This window comes from Phyllopteryx taeniolatus, chromosome 11 (assembly GCF_024500385.1).
Source record: "Phyllopteryx taeniolatus isolate TA_2022b chromosome 11, UOR_Ptae_1.2, whole genome shotgun sequence".
In the NCBI taxonomy this organism is placed as follows: Eukaryota; Metazoa; Chordata; class Actinopteri; order Syngnathiformes; family Syngnathidae; genus Phyllopteryx; species Phyllopteryx taeniolatus.
Genome location: NC_084512.1, coordinates 24667149 through 24687149, shown reverse-complemented (window position 1 = coordinate 24687149; position 20001 = coordinate 24667149). Strand labels below are relative to the sequence as shown.

The 20001-nt window shown below is 42.6% G+C and overlaps 3 protein-coding genes across 5 annotated transcripts; 2 read left to right on the top strand and 1 right to left on the bottom strand.

Annotated features, from left to right (window-relative positions):
• The first annotated feature begins 1011 nt into the window (after positions 1-1011).
• LOC133486270 (galectin-related protein B-like) lies at positions 1012-10896 on the top strand. 2 transcript variants are annotated; one of them, XM_061791172.1, is made up of 5 exons: positions 1012-1282; positions 1533-1616; positions 3007-3095; positions 4608-4794; positions 6865-10896. In XM_061791172.1, the coding sequence occupies exons 1-5, from the start codon at positions 1238-1240 to the stop codon at positions 7006-7008; spliced, it is 549 nt and encodes a 182-aa protein (XP_061647156.1). In that variant the 5' UTR covers positions 1012-1237; the 3' UTR covers positions 7009-10896. The 2 variants fall into 2 exon arrangements, with proteins under 2 accessions (XP_061647156.1, XP_061647157.1); XM_061791173.1 differs by having other exon boundaries at positions 1021-1162.
• A 202-nt stretch (positions 10897-11098) lies between these two features.
• Positions 11099-12964, bottom strand: wdr4 (WD repeat domain 4). The gene has a single exon (XM_061791171.1). It carries the CDS (start codon positions 12517-12519, stop codon positions 11299-11301), a length of 1221 nt encoding a protein of 406 aa, XP_061647155.1. The 5' UTR covers positions 12520-12964; the 3' UTR covers positions 11099-11298.
• A 268-nt stretch (positions 12965-13232) lies between these two features.
• On the top strand, positions 13233-17412 carry ciao2b (cytosolic iron-sulfur assembly component 2B). 2 transcript variants are annotated; one of them, XM_061791174.1, is made up of 5 exons: positions 13240-13500; positions 14724-14801; positions 15589-15714; positions 16794-16839; positions 16954-17412. In XM_061791174.1, the coding sequence occupies exons 1-5, from the start codon at positions 13372-13374 to the stop codon at positions 17052-17054; spliced, it is 480 nt and encodes a 159-aa protein (XP_061647158.1). In that variant the 5' UTR covers positions 13240-13371; the 3' UTR covers positions 17055-17412. The 2 variants fall into 2 exon arrangements, with proteins under 2 accessions (XP_061647159.1, XP_061647158.1); XM_061791175.1 differs by lacking the exons at positions 16794-16839; positions 16954-17412 and adding an exon at positions 15985-16787 and having other exon boundaries at positions 13233-13500.
• The last annotated feature ends 2589 nt before the right edge of the window (positions 17413-20001 follow it).

Here is a 20001-nt window from a genome sequence, read left to right as displayed (position 1 = left end):
ACAAATAAATAATTTAAAGGCCATAATTCGACACAAAATGTAAAATGGGTAGAGGACGACACTTTTAGTCCTCTCGTCGCTTGTTGATGACGACACCGGAAGTCAATCTCGACCGCAACATTTTTTTTCCCGGAACCTCTAGTCGCTTGTTGATGACTAATCCCAGAAGTAAGTCGCTCTCGACTTACATTTTTTTTCGGACCAAATGTGTTGTTTCCATGTTACTTTTGAAACAGCCCCATATTGTCAGCTAAATAGTATTTGCTATAGTGTAATATCCTTATTTTGGTCACGTTCTTCACATGATATTCTGGTTTTCAAGCATTCACCTGGAAAAGAAGTACTGTACAGTACAAACGAACGACTAGCCTGGCAATTGTCGCTCGGTGATGACGCAACACAGAAATCACGAAAATCTGTTCAAAGCATGAAACGTAACCTAATATGAAATCTCCTGTTTCCCCCCTGCTCCCGTTCAACATAAAGTATTTTCAACTATATCGTGAGTACTCTAGTTAAACAGCACGGACGTAACAAGCACGAATAACGAAATAATACATGTAACTGAGGGGGGGGGGGGGACCTAAAAACCCGAAAAAAACCAGTGCTACAGCATCTGATCGACAGGAATTTACTAATTTGACCTTTCATCTTGTAATGGCAACAAATGTCCACTTGGAGGCAGCATCGCATGCGCATACGTTATACTAAAAAAACAAAACAAAGGGCTGGGCTGGGCTGTCAATCAATTACAATGGGGGAAATGAAATAATGATTAACCAAAACAAGTGGTTACTACAGCTCGCGTGAATTGAATATTGCATGATGGACTTTTAGGGTTAGTTTAAAAATAGACACTCACACGCGCCCATGTTGTGTAATTGGGTGAAGTGTGTGATTAGCCCTCTCCAACAGACGGGGATTAAGCTTGGGGAGTGTGTAATTATGAATCGAGCATACGTCAGCAGATAAAGCAGCAGCCACCCGAGCGGAGCGCGGCGGGGCGGGGGCGGGGGCGGGGCATGGGGGCGGGGGGGATGCCGTCCGGCTACCACCGCTGCTGGGCCGCCCAAAGCCGCAAGACGACCAGGCAACGAGCCCTCCTGGCTCCACAAGGAGTGCCACGACGCGGACACACGGCGCTCCCAAGCCGGCCGGCAGGGTAGCTCTTCACTCCCTCCTCCTCCTCCTCCTCTTCACCCTCCTCCTCTTCCTCCTGCGGGACAGACAGCATCCTATGCGGCTCAAGATGGCGGTGCAGGGAGCAGAAAACGAGGCGATTGTTAGTATTCTTGCAGCCCGACGCGGCGGATTGCTTCTTCTTGAAACTGGCTTCTTTTGTGTGCGTGCATGTTCGATTCCCGCATGGCGGCTTTGTGCACGCTTGTGGGTGTCGGGGCTCACCTGGCCCGCCGGTGCTCGGAGGATTGACCGCTCGGTCGGAGCTCCCCTTGTTGTGTTCAAGGACCCATATTGTGTTTATTGTTAAATAAAAAAGAAGACAAATATTTGTTTTCGTTTTTTTTGTACAGATGGTGGAGGACGAGCAGCTGAACGACTCGTTGGGGCGCGTCGGCCTCATCTCACCTGACAAGGAGGATCTTGCACGGCTCCTGGTACGAATGAATGGATGAATGAATGTACATCCCTTTGTCCAATTTCCATAGCGTTTGGCCGAATTTGACTCTGGGTGAGCTAAAAATCTATCGCTGCTGATTTGGTGTGAGAGGCGCGGTGCAATTTATAATCTGTTGATTGGGCAATTTAGAGTTCAATGAACCTTCCATGCATGATTTTTTTTGGGGGGGGCACTTGGAGAAAGAAGTGGGGTACACCCTCGACTGACTGGCACATATAGAGAAAAAGTTTTGAAACTCACATTCAAACTTATGGACAATGAAGAATGTCAGTGATGCTAATATGCATGTTTTTTTTTTCTTTGTTTTTTTTTTGTGTGTGGGTTGGCGGGGGCTTTTGGCGAGAGAAGCGGGGTACACCCAGGACTGGTCACCCATTTAACTAATTCACTGCCAGCCTTCCCAGTTCACATGGATATTTGACTTCTAAAGCCGTCAATGGCAGTGAATGTGTTAATTACAGAGCAAGTATAGCCAAACGACTGTTGAAACTCACATTCGCACATATGGACAATGAAGAATGTCAGTGATGCTAATATGCATGTTTTTTTTTTCTTTTTTTTGTGTGTGGGTTGGCGGGGGCTTTTGGCGAGAGAAGCGGGGTACACCCAGGACTGGTCACCCATTTAACTCATTCACTGCCAGCCTTCCCAGTTCACATGGATATTTGACTTCTAAAGCCGTCAATGGCAGTGAATGTGTTAATTACAGAGCAAGTATAGCCAAACGACTGTTGAAACTCACATTCACACATATGGACAATGAAGAATGTCAGTGATGCTAATATGCATGTTTTTTTTTTTCTTAGTTTTTTTTTTTTTGTGTGTGGGTTGGCGGGGGCTTTTGGCGAGAGAAGCGGGGTACACCCAGGACTGGTCACCCATTGAACTCATTCACTGCAAGCCTTCCCAGTTCACATGGATATTTGACTTCTAAAGCCGTCAATGGCAGTGAATGTGTTAATTACAGAGCAAGTATAGCCAAACGACTGTTGAAACTCACATTCACACATATGAACAATTGAGATTCTTCTATTCCGTCGGCGAGAGAAGCGAGGTACACGCTGGATTGGTCGGCAGCCAATCGCAGGGCACGTAAAGGCAAACGGGCATTCCCATTCACACCTATGGACAATTGAAGAGTCTTCACTGAAGCTAACGTTCACGTTTTGGGAATGTGGGAGGGAAGCACCGGGAGAACTTGCAAACTCCACAGAGGAATTCGAACCTCAGAACTGAGAGGCGCATGTGCTAACCACAACTACACTGTGCTTCCCAGAAAATGTATATATATTTGTGCTTGTTTTGATTGCAAATGTGTAATATGATGTGCTTTTTTTGGTTTGTTTCGTTTTGTTTTGAACGCGCAGACGGTGCCCTTCAGCGGACGCATCCGGGGTGGCATGAGGCCCGGCAAGAAGATCATCGTGATGGGCATCATGGACCTGGAGCCAGACAGGTCAACTTTTTTTTTTTTTGTTTTTTTGTTCTTCATTGTTAGATTAGATTTCATGTCAAGCCCAAGACAACAAAATGCAGAGTGCATCTATAGAGAGCTTTGTTTCCAAATGTTTGTAGATAATTGCTGAACACGTGCAAAGGCCGAGAGGGCTGTAAAAGGCCCACAAACTTGATGTTGGCCCCCCCCCCCCCCCCCCCCCCCCTTATTTGAGTAGATAAATCCTTTTGTTCTAAAGGCGGTGACATTCCAATGAATAATTACTGCTACGGGCGCCGCATGAACGTGAATGGCGACTTCTTTAAGTATGCGAAGTCAGTCAGGGCGTTCCCTCTCCACAACGAGTGAGTAAAAGTAGAGCGGAGGAAAAAAAAAAACACAGCGGCGACTTGTCTGGGTGTGACTTGACCCTACATGGAAAGTTCAACGTGGAACTGAGCCTCCCCGCCTGCGCTGCGGTGACTTCATCGCTCCCTGCAGCTGGCCACATACATGACAAGCGTTCATGTGTACAAGCGGGCAAAAGTATTGGGACACGCGTATCTCGAATCGATGAATTCATCAATCGACAGTTGGACGACGAGACTTTTGTCCTCCCTGAGTCCTCCTTCCCAAAAGCGGTGGAGGATAGGGAACCCCCCCCCCCCGTTCCTCCTGGGGGTTACATTCCAGACTCGCAATAGATAAGAATCTGTGCTATGGAGAAACAATATGTAAAAGCCTTTTTATACCGTTTTAGCCCTATCCCAACACCCTTTCGACACATTTCAAGCTCTTGAAACACACTTTGAAAGGATTCCTTGGTGCCTGTCCTTCCTCTCTCGCTGTCAAGAATGGGAGACCGTCGTATAACATCACTTTGAGGAAACGCAAAGAAGACTCGCTCGCACAGTTCTCCAAATAAGAGACAAAGCGTGCTTGCTTCAAGCTGTTTATTTGTTCCAGTTGAAGTTTACTGTCAAATTGAAGAAAACCATTACCAAGCATATAATTGTGTCTAATGTGAAATTTGCAGAGATGTTAATGGTGATTATGAGCCAAACAGAGCAGCAACACATGCAAACAGAGCATACAAGAGTACTCCTAAATCTATTCTCTCGGCTCTGTGGGAAAATAGGCTGTCACTGGAGATGAGTTGGGGACCTTCTCTGCCTCTTCTTCTTGCTCTTAATTACGCTGCATCGCTTCTCTTGGAGAGAAACGTGCAACAGAACAAACGGCCGCTCATCGTGGTCGTCGGCTGCGTACTTTTTTAATGCAGACTTTCCTGTGTCGCCGAATGCCTCGTAACATTCGGCTGTCCCGACATTTTGCTCCGTGTCGCCTCGGAAGCTCGCTTGCGGCGGTTTTCCGCCTGTGTGCGCACAAAGCCGCAGGGCGCGGGACGCTCACCCAAACGAGCAGCGGGGATTACGATTCGTTCGACCCGTCATCCCAGATTAGCCGCCGGACCGGTAACGTCTGGCCACCCCCTGCGTTGACGCCCTTCCCTCCCACTTGAACCCTTCTCAGTTTTGACGTCAGCCTGACCTGCGGCCGGGACAAGGGCGAGGAGGACGCGGCGTACGACGTGGCCCTCAAGCTCACCGCCCGCTTCTCGGACCGCCAGTTCCTGCGCAGCGCCCGCGTGGCCGGCAAGTGGACCGAGGAGGAGGCCTCCACCGCCTACTTTCCTTTCATCCCAGATCAGCCTTTTAGGGTAAAGAAACAAAAACTAAACTTCATCACGAATTACCTCCAGCAAGCTTTTATTTTGGTGTGCTGCCATCTTCCTGAATGTCTGAGAGAAAAAACGCACGAATCCTAATCATCTTTCTGCGAACGGTGCTATTGAGAGACTTTTAAGGGGTCATGTTGGGAACCCTTAAAAGACATCCAGCACAACTTCGCCGGGATACACACGCTTGGCAAAAAAGGCCGTTTTCCACGCGCGCATGTCGGCGATGAGCACGGAAACCAAATTGCGTCTCGATGACAACGATAAAACGTGTGGCGGTTGTGTGCGACACAATAATTGCGGAGCAAGCGGACTGCCTTGGACCCGCGCTGCCGTGCGTGTCCGCACGTGTCCAGCTGTCTTGCAGCAGCTGCCCTGCGGGGATTATCGCAACAAAACCTCTTCGATTTGTAGATGGGAGATGATGTCAAGCGAGGGTGGACGCGCTCCTTGTTTTTGTCAGGTTGCGAGCGAACTCAATGCCGTGACGTCGTCGCACTGTTAACAGCCGCGTTTCCTCTTGACTTGCGGACACGATCTCATCTCGCGTTTGGGCCTGGACAAGTAACGGCTTGCCTCGCAGCTGAATGCTTTCTCCTTTGCTATTTCGTTGCGAAACAAGCCAACAGAAAATTCCACATCCGCGCAGATACGCGATGTTGTTTCTGCGCGAGGGCGGCTGCGGATGACGTACGGCGCGTGATGGATTCATGCCGTGTCGGGCGACCTGAGGAAGTCCACGCATTTCTGCTCGAGTAATTCTCAATGCGGCGACGAGCGCACGCGGCGCTCGGCCGAGAATAGACACTCGCTTATCGCTTTTGTGTTCAAAAGGAGGCCGACGTGTGGGAAATACTTTCTCTGACAGATTTGAGCCTCGTGTTTACGCCGTGTCCCTGCTTACTTATGTAAGAGCACCCATCTGATAAAAGCGAGCGGCAGAAGCTGCGGACGGCAGATTGCGGCCGACGTTTCCTCATCGACGCAAGGGCGTGCGTTCCGACGTGTGACGCGCTTCTTCGTTTGTTTGCCGGCTTACGCGCAAATGTTTGCAGGTTTTCGGTCGTTGTGTTTGTTTTGCGAGACTTCAGCTCTCGTTGCATTGCAGCGGAGCCAAGTCAAACGCAGGTCGCGCCAGGAATGAATGCGAGTAACAATCAAGCAAACGCTTGTCATCATAAAACGCTTAAAGGTCGTACAGTAGAGGTGGAACGCGAGCTTCTTTTTCGAAAAGCGCAACGTCAGTCGTTGGTCTGTTAACATCTTTTCTTTTTCGGAAAATGCTACGGCAGTAGTTTGTCTTCTTTGTAGGAACCGAACAACACGACTTCGCCACTTTGTCACTAGATTTCGCCAATATTGCGACCCTCTGTTTTTGTTTTGTTTATGAGATTCTGACACGCCCTCCCAGCTGCTGTCAACTGTGAACCTCGAGACTGAAAGTCCAGGTGGGTTTTGTTGGATACAATAACAAGTGAAAATAGTTGGGTGAGATACATTCAAGTTAGCCGGTTTTGTTCAAATCGGATCGCTGACGATGCTTCGATGCAGAAGGAAGCGCGTCAGGCCCGAAGGGAAGCGTGTACAGATTCCTTTCTGACAATTACATTGCTTAGGGTGCCATTTTAATCACATGACATCATCGTAAATGTGCTATTTTCTTGGCGATTGAACATTATTTTGGGGTTGTGTTGATGTCGGTGGGCTATACTGTAAGTATAATATGACCTTGAACGTTATGATCTTCGGTAACTCAAGCGAGACGGCTTTGGAATGTTTTTTGTCCAATTTCTGTCCAGTAGTGATTTTGTTGATACATTTATTTTTGTTGTGAAAGCTCATTTGATTGGCCCTTGCAAAGGTCAAAAGGTTGAAGGTCGTGTGCAAATCCACCAGATGTCCAGTGGGAAAAAATTGGTGCTCCCATCCAGTTGTTCCTCGTCCCGTCCAGAACAAGATTTCAACACCTTTTCCACACACTTTCAGACCTCGACGACGCTGTTTTTTCGCCGTTACGGTTACCAAAGTCGAGTGTCGTGTCTCCGCTTGCAGGTGGAGATCCACTGCGAGCACCAGAGGTTCCGGATATTCGTGGACGGACACCAGCTCTTTGACTTTTACCACAAAGTAAAATGTTTGGCCTCAATCGACACGGTGCGGATAGACGGAGACCTACAGATCACCAAGCTGGGCTGACCGCGCACGCACACAAAAGCTTGGCAGGTTGGGTTTTGTGTGCATGAAGGACTTGAGCACACACTCACTCACACACGCGCGCACGTAACTCCTTTTTCCCCTCTTTTCATTATTTCTCAGGTTTTAGTTTCATCAAATCTCGAAACATCCCTGCTTGCTATTTTCGGTTTTTCTTCCGGAAAAATGAATGCGTTTTTTTTTTCAATTTGAAAAAAATAAATAATAATAATAATAATAATTTTGGAATTAAAAAAAATAGGATTGATTATTTAATTAGAAAACATTCATTTTTAAACATTAAATTGCAAATGTTAAAAATGTAAAGCTTACAGTGTCTGTACTTTCCATTTCCATCTTTTTTGTTGATTTTCTTTCTTTTTTTTTTCATTTTCCCAGTATAACACAATTAAAATGTTTTTCATTTTTCATTTAATTATAAATATTCTGAAATGATGTTCCTTTATTGCCATTTTCTTTCTTTTATAACTGCTGAAACCTTTTTTAATGTATTAAAAACAATATTAAGGCGAATTCAATTTTGGGTTAAAATGTTATCATATTTGTCATTTTCACATTTTTTAATTTGATAAAAAAAGTCATTTTAAATTAAATTTTAAAAAAAAGGAAAAGCTCACAGCATCTGGATTTGCCAATTCCATATTTTCATTTCCAACATTTGAATATTTTAAATTTAAAATGGGAAAATGTGTAGATCACAGCATCTTTTGTTGCCATTTCCATAATTTGAAATGGAATCCAAAAAACAAAAAAACACGTAATCTTAAATTGAATTAAAAATTCCAAACTAGCAGCATCTCTCATTCTTTTAGGAATGCTGACGTCACTTGAGTGCTTCCAAAAGACATATTCTCATCCAATGTACGAGCATATCTCGTTGGGCCGCTGTCATGACTCTTTACTCACACGGGCATCGACGTCTTTTATAGCAAGAGTAAATCTCCGTTTACATTTGATTGCACTAAAAGTCACATCGCAAACATGAGTCGAGTATTCCAGCCACGTCTTCTTTTCCTGGCGTCCCTCTGGGTTCCCCCCCGCGCTCCCCCGTGGTTGTCACAGCAACACATGACCTAAATAGTCTAAATGGAGGATGAGTCCTCATGGGAAGAGGAAGCCAAACAGGAAGTAGAATTGTGACTGGTGGGCATTTTGGATGGGAATTTGCATTTTTTTTTCTTCAGTCATATTTCTTTCGGTGTAAAAGAACAACCAGCCTTCACGTGAGTAAGATATGCAAAGGATCATATAACCTGTCGTGTTTTTGGACATGATTGGAGGTGCAGCGTTGTAATTTGGTGGTGTCGTGAGGTGATGATGGCGAACTTTGGGTTTGAGCTGCCGGTCATGTTTTGAATGTATGCTGTTTTTTGGTAAACCTCCTTTGAGTCATTCCACGTACAAGTATTTTCCACATTGTGTGACACCCTAACCTATTCCAAAATGGATTCAGTTCACTATTCTTCTTCTTTTTGTTTGACTCAACGTAACAAGCGCATCCATGCACAGGCGCGAGTTACAGCGGCCACTCGCCCAGAGTCGCTCAACACGCAGACTGGATAACTGTTAGCTAGTTAACAGCTAGCCGCTATTAGCCAACCACAGCCAATTCTACACTGTCATTTGGCCCGCCTCTTCAAGCCACACACATTCAAAGTCGCAGATACGACAGTGCAGAACGTGAGGATGGCGATCCCAAGTGGACAAAAGGAATATGCATATTTTGGATTGGTATGATGCATACAGCTTTAGAATGTATAGAAATGATCCAATCAATCTATTGTCGCTACTTGGCGGACTTTCGTCCGCCGTCGCAGGTTAGGGTTCTGGAACGTAGGCCCCGCGATAAACGCCGGACTGCCGTATTAACTTTGCAAACGGATTTACAGGGTGTGTGTGCCCCTAAGATTTGAATGGAGTTCCCATCTTTTTCGTGTTGTCCGTTTGGGGTGTTGTGTGTAGAATTGGATTCAGGCGGTTTTGGAACAAGGCTGCGACAAAATGTAGGAAAAGTGAGAATAAAGACGCACTGTATTCTACATGCTTTTCGTTGGGCTCAAACGATGGGAGGCAAGTGCCAAAGTAACTTTACTCCTATCAATCTTTTTCCTTTTTCTTTTAAATCAGTAACTACGCATCACACGCAAGCATTCACAAAAGGAGATCCACAAGAATGTTCATGACTTTCAAGGCCAAATGAGACTCTTCTTCTCTCCAGCTCCTTCTTCTTTTTTTAGTCCAGCCTGTTGCATCATGGCCGCAGCAGCCGGGACAAAACGAGCTCTGCGTGGCTCGGGCGCGCTTGGCGTCCTGCCGCGGCCTTACAGTACGCTGCTGTAATGACACGTTGTGCTTGCAAGCATTTTTAACAAGCACATTCGCTCATGTAGGGAAAGAAATAATTGTAACGTGTTTCTTGTCGACTTTGGGGAGAAAAGTGTGTCAAACGGGGAGTGTTTCTTGTGGTGTTTTTGGTACTACTACACTTTTAACAAGTTGAAGACTGTTTCTTTGTGCCGAAATTAGGACCCGAGTCAAGCGTTTAATGGATGCTCAATGATGAAATGAGTGTTCCTATCCCATAGAGGAGAATCTTCTTTACACAATTGTCTTCATCTTAAACTTCCTAACTGCAGACTAACGTCCTGTCCTGTTTTTCCGCACCTGCAGCTTTTACATTTCGTTTTTGACACTGACCCTAAAGACGTCTTTCTCGTACAGTTGTTCACTAAACCATTCATCTTCACCAATTCAGGTTTCCATCTACAGTGGTGCCTTGAGATACGAGTTCTTTCGTTTCATGACGCTTGTCTCTCGACCAATCCCATTGCATCCGAATGGAAATGCAAAATAGCATTCTAAAATGTTTTACAGTTATGATAGAATTAAATAGAGTGTCAAGAATTCAACCGTTGACATTGTGCTACTCCTGGTGTTCACACTATGGCCACCTGGGGGCAGTATAATACAGACATGGAGATGGAGGAGACGTCACAACTCCTCAGCAGTAATAATAGTCGTTTTCAGAGCATAATATTTGCCTGTGAGTATTGTTATATTATCTGTCTACAGTCAAGAGAAACTGTTCACTTTGTGCAAAACCGCTGCTTTTTGTGACGTGAGTTCAGTTCACTGCCACCGCGCGGCTCTTCTCTCCAATTTTTGCTCAAAACCAGAAATTGGCCAAGTGACAGCTCGTCTCTTGTAAAACTTGTAACTCGTATCTCAAGGCATCAGTGTATTTCTTTCACGGGGGGAAAATATGAATGTTGTGCTCCTGATTGTAATTTGATCGTCAATAAACAGCAGTCCAAGTATATATTTCACACGTCTTTGTAAAGTAGATGTCACGTTTTGCCACTGATTTATTTGACATCTGTGCATGCTATTGGACTTTAGATGTACACATTTATAAAATAATGATTTTGTTTTAAAATAACTTAGGAGGCGAGGTACAAGCAGAAAGCTTTTTTTTTTTTGTACACGTGACTAATTGAGGCATTCAGATGATGATGATCAAAACATTTTAGGACTTCCTCGAAGGTGGCACAAACTCCATGACGTGTCCTGTATGTATTGTGGTGTTTTTATTTATTGCAGCCTGACCAGCAGTGTGTGGATGTGTGCGCGATGAAAACGTTGTGGTATATTTTAGGAAAGGCTGCAGGCAATTTTTGGGGGTGTGTTCAAAATAAACAAGTCTCATTTTTCTGCATCGGGGTATCCCCCCTGAAATAACCTCAAACTACTCCACTGCTGTTTTTCGACCAGTCCACGGCTTCTGCAAATGTTTCTCTTCCTTGTGCTGCTTTTGTAAATAAAAAAAAATGTCAAATTCTTTTGAAAACCAATAAATAGATGTTCTTGGTACATCTGTGGTCGTATTTGAGTTTATATTTAGAAGCTCTTTTCATTGCATTTATGGTCTTCTTTTTGTTTCAAACAATCTGGATTACAACTAGTCTGAATGTAGACTAATAATTTGACATCCACACATCTAAAAATGCTGTTGAACTTCAAATGTACAGTCTAATCGCATCATCTATAAACTGAGCTTCAAGCTGAATTCAGATGCGTTTCTGCTGTAGTTTTGCACTTTTCAATGCAAAGTTTATTTTTTTTTTTTTTATAGATCTGGATACATGTGGGAGGCATATCAAAGAAATGTGCAAAACATAAAATGATGCCATGTGATTGACATTTATCATGACGCGTCATCCGAAGCAGGAAAATAAATTCAAAATTCAGTTCGTGGAGATGACGACAGGCATTTCACACCACTTTTCTGGCCTTCTTGCCATTGCCTTTCGGTCCCATTTTCCTCCTCTTCTGCTGCTGCTGTTGCTCCTCCAGTCGTTGCTGCTTCTTTTCCATGTACACGGCCACGTTATCGAAAGTCGCCTTGTGCAGATGTTCAAAGCGGCTGCTGGCCTTAGCGGCAACGTCCATTGTCTCCCAGTGAGGCTCGAAGGCAGCAGTCGCTCTTTTCAGTTCAGGGCCCGCAGTTTCACACTTCCAGGTGCTTTGTTCAAGCGTGTAGATTCGAAGCAGCGTCTCGTCGGAATCCATCAGCACCCAAAGCCGGCCTTCTGGGTCAAAGGTCATGTCGAGAGGACAACGTGGCAGGGAAAGCCTGCTGTGCGGCACGAGTTTTTGTTCGTCGTTCTCTCGCTTCAGCGCGAAAAAGCGAATCGTCGACACTCCGTCACACTGCACGGCTACGTGACGTCCATCGGGGGAGCCGGTCATGTGGCAAACGGTTACCCTCTCGTTCTCCAATTTAGAGACGTGCGTCTCGTCGAGGTCTTTCAAGTCGTAGCTTTGGAGCCTCCGGCCGGTTTTGTACTCCCACAGCTTCATCGTGCCGTCCCCCGATCCTGACAGCAACCAGTGCCGATCGCCTGAAGGAACCAACAGCGAGCTGACAAACTCTTTGTGTCCTAGGCAGAAGGACTGGACGTTGTACGGAGAACAAAGGTGACTCACTCTTATTTTTTCATCCCGATCAGCAGTGATGATATACTTCCCATCAAGTGACATCGTGAGAGCGAGCACCATGGAAAGGTGGCCCATCTTAAGCTCGCCTTCCTTCTCCGGTTGCATCACCGAGAAGGAGTACACATCACCCGATTTGTCAGCCACAAGAACCTCATCTTCCCCCCTGGTAAACGCCAAGGACGTGCCCCTCCTCGCCAACCACCTGGTGCTGACACACTGCCAACAATGTTGACGCTCGAATAGAACCAGTCGTTTGGAGTCATCGGTGAGTGCCGCCACTTTTCCGGATGGTGAAATAGTGAACGCAAGTATTATGTCACTTCCAGTTGCCCCTGCAAGACTATTGTCGTCGTCAGCTTTTGGGTCATTTTCCTTTTTCTTAGCAGTGCTACAGTCAAATACAAATGGCTTTCTGTCCTGCTTGACGTGAGCAGCTATCAACTTTGTGCCACACGACAGAAACATCCACTCACCGCAGATACCAATGGCAGCCATGTCTGTGATTGCGAGACGTTGACTCCGCACGTGCGCCGTTTTCAAGCAACTGCTGCGTCTAGTTACGCCACGCCCATTTTAAACTCCGTGCCGACGGCGACCTTACGCAAGGAAGGTCAAAGTCGTCAGCGTATTTCCTATGTGTGTAGACTGCAAGAAAAAGCAAAAGACCAAGCATGCTGGTTCGCTGTGCTGCATGCGGTTGTGTGATACGTCGTACATATACGACAAAGGAACTGGGAGCCCCATTCACACAATTCAAAAAAAAAATGGTGTGCTTTTTTTCCCCCAAAAAATGTTTTGTATTGATAACATACGCTTAGGCATTGAAAGAAAAAAACAATAACACTCGGTCGAGAAATGAGCAAGTTGCGACTTAATGGCAGTGTCCATGCACTGCCGTCTATTGGCACGTATACCTCCCTAACATGGCCGCCATGTAGGCACGTCGGTTAACCGGGTGGCTACAGCGTACTGGCGTATCTAGTGTTCTTTTCTATGATGTATGCTACTCATTAGCTACTCCAACGATGACAGGGAGATTGTCGTTGTAACGACCAAATAGATGTCTTATTACTACGTACATTTACCCATGTTAGTGTTTTTCTGGTGTTCAAGTCGTATCCCAAATATAAAAGCTTGGAATTAAAATCATGTATTTTGTACTGCGGTGGAGATCGCCTTTTGGACTCTGTCGCTCTCCGTTGTCCCGGAAGTGCCTTGTGTTTTACTCATACGCATGCGCAATTATTCCAGAACGTGCGTTATGTTTTGGTAACGGCGCAGTCCGTGTAGGTTTAGCTTGCATATCCACGGGCTCTCAGTCTCTTTGGCTTAAAGTACCGCTACAAAATGTCGGGCGGGACCCAGTTGGAAAACGCCAACCCGGTCATATTCGAGCGGTCCGGCGAGAGGTTGCTGACGGCCGCCGACGAGGACGAAGACGTCCACGACCCCATCGACGACAGGGAAATCTTTGATATCCTTTTTTTGGCGGACCGCGACTTTAGCATTATCATAGAACGTGACTCGATCAGTAACGCGTACATGTGTCTATACTGGAGGTTTCCCCATGGACACATACATTTCCATTGACTGTTTCCATATTCTGTTTTAAAATACTAATGTGTTCTAAAAGATGATACGGTGCGCATCCGTATATTTTGGACTCTGTTGCGTTCCGTTGTTCCCGGAAGTGTGTCGCACTTTAGTTTTACAAATTATAAAACGCTAACGTTTCATAACAATTATTCCGGCAAGTCGTTGTCAGCTGTATTTACCTTTTCCGCTTTTATAGGAGTTAATACAAATGAAGAAAATAATTAAAAACTAATTTGTGTAATAGTTTTAAATAACTGCACATACGTGGTTAAAGTTCCTTTCAGTTGAGCTCACCGTAAGAAACTGAGGATGCACATAAAGTACCGTCATTTTGTTGTTGTTGTTGTTGAAATCCGACCGGTTTCCATTTGTTTTAATTAGATTTTAAAATGTGTATGTTTTTATCGTATTTAAGGACTTATTCGGTTATGTACACACCTATCAGAAAATATGTGATAGAAATAATGGGAAAAAAATCCAAATGTTTAAAATCATGTCCTAAATACTGAAGTGGGGTATTGTTGGAGTTTACTTATGTTAAAAAAATTGTGAATTATTTGTTTTCCCCCCTATTTATTATGGACTACTCTAAGTATAACAATCGGATAAAATAGACTACCTGTTTAGGAGACGTGTTTGTTTTTAGACAACTTCATGTACAAAAATGAATATAATCAAAACTTTAGATAATACAGCCACACAATTTCACTTATATCTGATTCTTGACACTGATCTCTTTTTAGCAAAGTGCAACAGCAATAGTTTGTCTTCTTTTTAGGAAATGAAGGATGGAAAACAATGAATTACAGTATAATATAACAGTTACCAAGTTAAAAATAGTAAAACAAGGACGTGCAGAAGAAAATGGCGTTTAGCACCAACGGCTGTGTTGTTGTGAGAGGCTGTGTGTAATTTGTATTTATTTTTTTCCCCATCTGCACTGATATTCAAATGAGTCTGACACAGAGCCAAAAACGGATTGCTAGCCAGGACGTCGCCTGAGGCTGAGCAGCACCGTGTTTGTTGACGGGCGTTTATTTTGTCTCATTTTGCGACGGGGTCGATGGATCAGGATGCGCGATTGTCTTTAACCGATACAACATCTGATCAGATCAATCAATGATCCCGAACATCCGCTCTCTCTGGAGGAGCTCAACGTGGTGGAGCAATTCAGAGTCAAAGTAGGTTCTTTGTGGAAAATCATATTTTAAACGTGAATTGTTTTGCTTCATTTCATTCAGGTGGAAACCAATGAATGCCTGAATAAATAAAGAACCAATATAAGGACCATGGTAATGGTCATGCCCGCAAATATTTGTATTTCACATTCTTGAGATACACCTTGGTGAAAAGACAATTTTGTCTTTATTCAGGTTGCAAAAATGTGGAAAATCGCTCTACAAAGCACAGATGTAAAACAAAAAAAAACTACAGACTCTTGATTATATGAACTTAGTTCAAAAATAACTTGCACTTTGAATGCTCTAAACTCCTTTTTGTAAGTATTTATTTCATATTGAAAATATTTAATGAAAAAAAGTAAGGATTTTTTTCAAAATTAATTAAAAAGAAATGTATATATTTTATCTATAATATATTACCATGCACATATCTAAACTAATGTAAATAAAATAGTTGTTGACATTTTTAAAAAGATTTTGTAATAACACAAATACGTTACAAATATTACAAATGGAAATAAATCGAGGAATCAACCAAAATAATTGAAATCGTTCCTCAACTTGCAGCTTCTTTCGACTGCAAACGACTGGAGTCGAGTCAGTCAATAGCGGCTCTTGCTGGTTTGTGTGAATTCCCTCAATATGTGATTAGTTGACAGAATTCAATCCATTATTATGCCCATAGTCTCCACTTGAATTGAATAATTCCCCATTGCTGTCGTTTGTTCATAGATTTATCCCAGTGCGCTGTTTTTTAAAAAAGGATTTATTTATTTTTTGCGTGCAGGTGAACGACACCGACAGCAACGTGGACGTGGAGTTCACGCCCACCATCCCCCACTGCAGCATGGCCACGCTCATCGGCCTGTCAATCAAAGTCAAGCTGCTGCGCTCGCTGCCCGACCGATTCAAGGTGCACCGCTACATACCTAATAAAAATGTTTTTTTCCCTGTTGTCATTATGGTTATTCAGTTTAGGAAAAAAGACAAAATAGCACTGTGACCTGGAAGTTTTGTGCTTACACTGAATGCTGTTCGGAACTGATCCCGATTCTGTCCACGTTGTCTATGGCAAACGAGGTTATGGGTTGTATTAATAGTGGGGAAAACAAGATTTGAAATTTATGCTTACCGTCATTTCTCGTGTATAATGCGCACCCATGTATAATATGCACCCCCAAAGTTGACCTCAACATTCTGGAAAACCCTTCTACCTATATATAATGCATTTTTACAATGCATGATTTTGCTTCTACCCATATGATCAAAACATGAAGTATGATCTGTATTTTGTTCGTTTTTTTTTCAAAGAATTATTCTGAAGTTAAGCACTTTATTTGAACAGGTAATCATTTTTTTTTTTTACTTGCTCTTATTTTGAAATTCACAGCCCTACTTTTATTTATATGCGAAAACACACAGTTGTGCTCATATGTTGGATTAACCAGGCAGAATTTGTAAGATGGGTGCAATTCTTTTAAGAAAGCCTGTAGGACCAGGTGAAACGCATTCAATTTTATTTTAATGGGATTCAAATTAAACGGTCAAGCATTTCAGAAAAGCTTTATCATCTAACAAAACATAACCATAAAGAAAATAATGATGGTTGTTGTTCAGTCATATTAAACAAACAAACAAACAAACAAAATGTCACAAATTCTGCCAGGGTATGTAAACGTGCACAACTGTACATATATGCAGTCATATGCACCCCTGTCATATTGGAATGAAAGTGTAGGCTACACCTTTTTACACCTCAAGGTGCTGGTGGCAAATTAGAATGAAAGTGTACACCTTTCTCATAACCTGTAGCTGGTAGTGGCATTTTGGAATGAAAGTGTACAGCTTTTTTATAGCCACTCAATGGCGGCCTACATTGATCAAATGTGCAAGTTTTTCCCTTTTGCCCCTATACCTATGTATAATGTGCATTTATTGGAGGGGAAAAATGTGCATTATACACGAGAAATTACGGTATATTGTCACCTCCAGATCGACGTGCACATCACGCCCGGGACGCACGCCTCCGAGGACGCGGGTAAGGACGCGTTCACGCTTGTCCCGTTTCCATCGCAAGTTGGACGTTTTAGATTTTATTTATTTTTCATTCCCCCCCCCCCCCCCCCCCCCCGCCCCTGCATGGTGCCCACAGTGAACAAGCAGCTGGCCGACAAAGAGCGAGTGGCGGCCGCGCTGGAGAACTCGTCGCTGCTGGAGGTGGTCAACCAGTGTTTGTCCACCAGGAGTGTCTGAGGAACGCAAAGCGTTCCCGATTCCCGCCGACACCGCCGGAGCCGCACCTGACGTTGTTAAATACGCGGCAAGTGTCCTCGCGGTGAGGAGCCGCGTTTAACTCACGACCAATTCATTAGGTACACCTGCACATTCTAATGTCTGCTCACAAAATCTAAATGAACATAATTATTTGAATATGTTTAAATAAAAAGTACACTTTTTTTTTTTTTATGTTAACCATGTATTTTCACCCCCATACCAGAGTTGCAAATGTACCTAATTGTGTGCGTCAAAGTATTTTCTTTCACCGTGAAACCTGCAGACAGAAACTCTGTAAATTAAAAGTAATATTAAAATATTCATTATTTTATCCATCTGTCCTTTCTCCAGGTGTAATCATTCTTAATTATGTCTGAATCCATAATACATTGTCGTTCACAACCTTTTTCAAATCCAAATTTAAATTCAATTTTATTTTTTTAAATGAAGCTCACATTTACTTTGTGTAAATTAATCAAGCTGACATTTATTTTATATAATTTATCTGACATTTGATTGACTTTACATTACATTTCTGTCATTGTTTAAAAATTGAATCGCAATATTTAGCTCATTTTGTAAATAAAATATACTTTAAGTTTGAATATTTACAATACCAAAAACAGTTGACTTACTTAATGTCGTATCTAGTGTTGAAGAATGAAAAAAAAAAAGTTTTAAAATCCATTTCAAGTATTAACTTGTATAATGATTTCTCTAAATTACATGTTAATAATTGCAAGCTCCGAAACGATTTACTTGATGTTGTACCTCATATTGAAAACTAAAGAAATGTAATCCAAATTTGTCCCTTTTTGGGAAAAAAAAGATTCATATTTCAAATATTTACACTTCTAGATATGTTTTAGTGAACTTAATGTTGAAGAATTAATTTGGAAATATTAAATTCAGGTAAATTTTATATAAAATTGAATGTATTCCAATGGGCGGCACGGTGGACGACTGGTTAGAGCGTCAGGCTCACAGTTGTGAGGACCCGGGTTCAATCCCCGGCCCCGCCTGTGTGGAGTTTGCATGTTCTCCCCGCGCCTGCGTGGCTTTTCTCCCACATCCCAAAAACATGCGTGCTCGGTTCATTGAAGACTCGAAATTGCCCGTAGGTGTGACTGTGAGTGCGAATGGTTGTTTGTTCCTATGTGCCCTGCGATTGGCTGACAACCGGTTCAGGGCGTACCCCGCCTCCTGCCCGATGACAGCTGGGATGGGCTCCAGCACGCCCGCGACCCGCGTGAGGAGAAGCGGCTCACAAAATGGATGGATGGATGTATTCCAATGTTTTATATACCTGTAATTTTAATATTGAATATTTAGTTCAAGGTTGGAGTTGGTTTATGTATAAATGAGCAAGCTTTGACCACCTTTAGAAAAAGCACGAATGAAATGTGCCTTGAATTTTTAATTAGTATTTCTGAACATATACAAGTAGTACAAACTTGTGTAAACACTAATCAAATAACCCGATGACTACATTAGTCTAAATGTGTGTTTTTGGGCGCAAATAAAAAAATACAGATTTTTAAAAAACATTTTTCATTTTAATTTTTAAATTTCGTTGTCTAAAAGAATAATGTAGACCAAATCATTCCACACACAGTCTAACTCATTTGAAGTATTGTATTTTATTTCAAAACTAAAGAAATCAAAATAAAGCTGGAAAACAACCGAGTCATGTTCTGAGACGACCGCCAGGGGGCGGCAATGCAACTGCTGTAGCTCGTCTTGTTTTTCTTTCCATCAGATGAAAACCTAATCAATAATCAAGGGTAATGATGGTGCGGCAGGGATGCATCCATCATGTTGTTGTTGCCAGCAAGTAGGCAAGCAAGATGGCAGATGTGAGGAAACGCGCACTCTTGTTAGTTCTTCGTCATAACACACAACAACGTCGGAAAAGACAGCAGAGGGATTATGTAAGGTTATTGAACGCCACGTGACGCCACGCCTTTTGGCTTTTGGAAGACATTCGCAGCTTCTCCGCCATCTTCCGGTTCTCCCAATTTAGATTTTCTTCTTTTTTTTCTACATTTTTTTACGTAGTGGGCCCAAGTGTTCACCATAAACGGAACAGATTTTATTGCTAAAGACTATATTTGATATTATTGTCAGTCACTAACATGATGCACAGTTTTAACATTCACACTGCACTTAAATTTAGGATATGAACTGAATTAAAATAATAATTCAATTCAAATGTAGTGCACATAAAAGTTCAATAAAATTGTACCTGAAAAAAATATATAATTAGCTGTTGCCCTGTCATTTTCCCCCCAATTTTTTTTTTTTTTTTTTTACAATATTAATAAATAATATATAAAAGTAATTAGAAAAACTCATAAATAGCAGTTGAACTGTTATATACTTTATTGGGATATATTTTTAATATAAATAAGAAATAGCTGAAATATCTTTCATTTAGTTTTTTTAAAATAATAATAATAGACACAAAGAATAGAAACTAAATAAATACAGATCTTGTATTTTTTCTTAAAAAAACAGCAGTTGATCAGGCTTTTATTTTATTTGAGTTGTTTTTTTTCTTCAACATTATAAATACTAAATTGGTTGTTGACTTAATAACAATAATATGCATAAATAATACAAGCTATACAAAGAATTGAAATAAATGCAAATCTTGGTTTTCAAAAAGAGTGGTTGGATATTTTTTTTTCAATAACATGAATATGTAATACAATAAAAAGTTGCGGTCCTAAATTCACATGCTTTGGCGGAAATTGTGTAATTTGTGAAAATATGACTGAATGGGGACCATCTTCTTATGATTTTTTTGCCAAGTTGTGTTGTGCTATTCCGAAATACCTTCTATTTGAATTGGAATTCGGAATGGGTGACTACCGATACCAGGTATCGGGTACTCCTGAAGGCTGCCGATACCAACCACCGATAC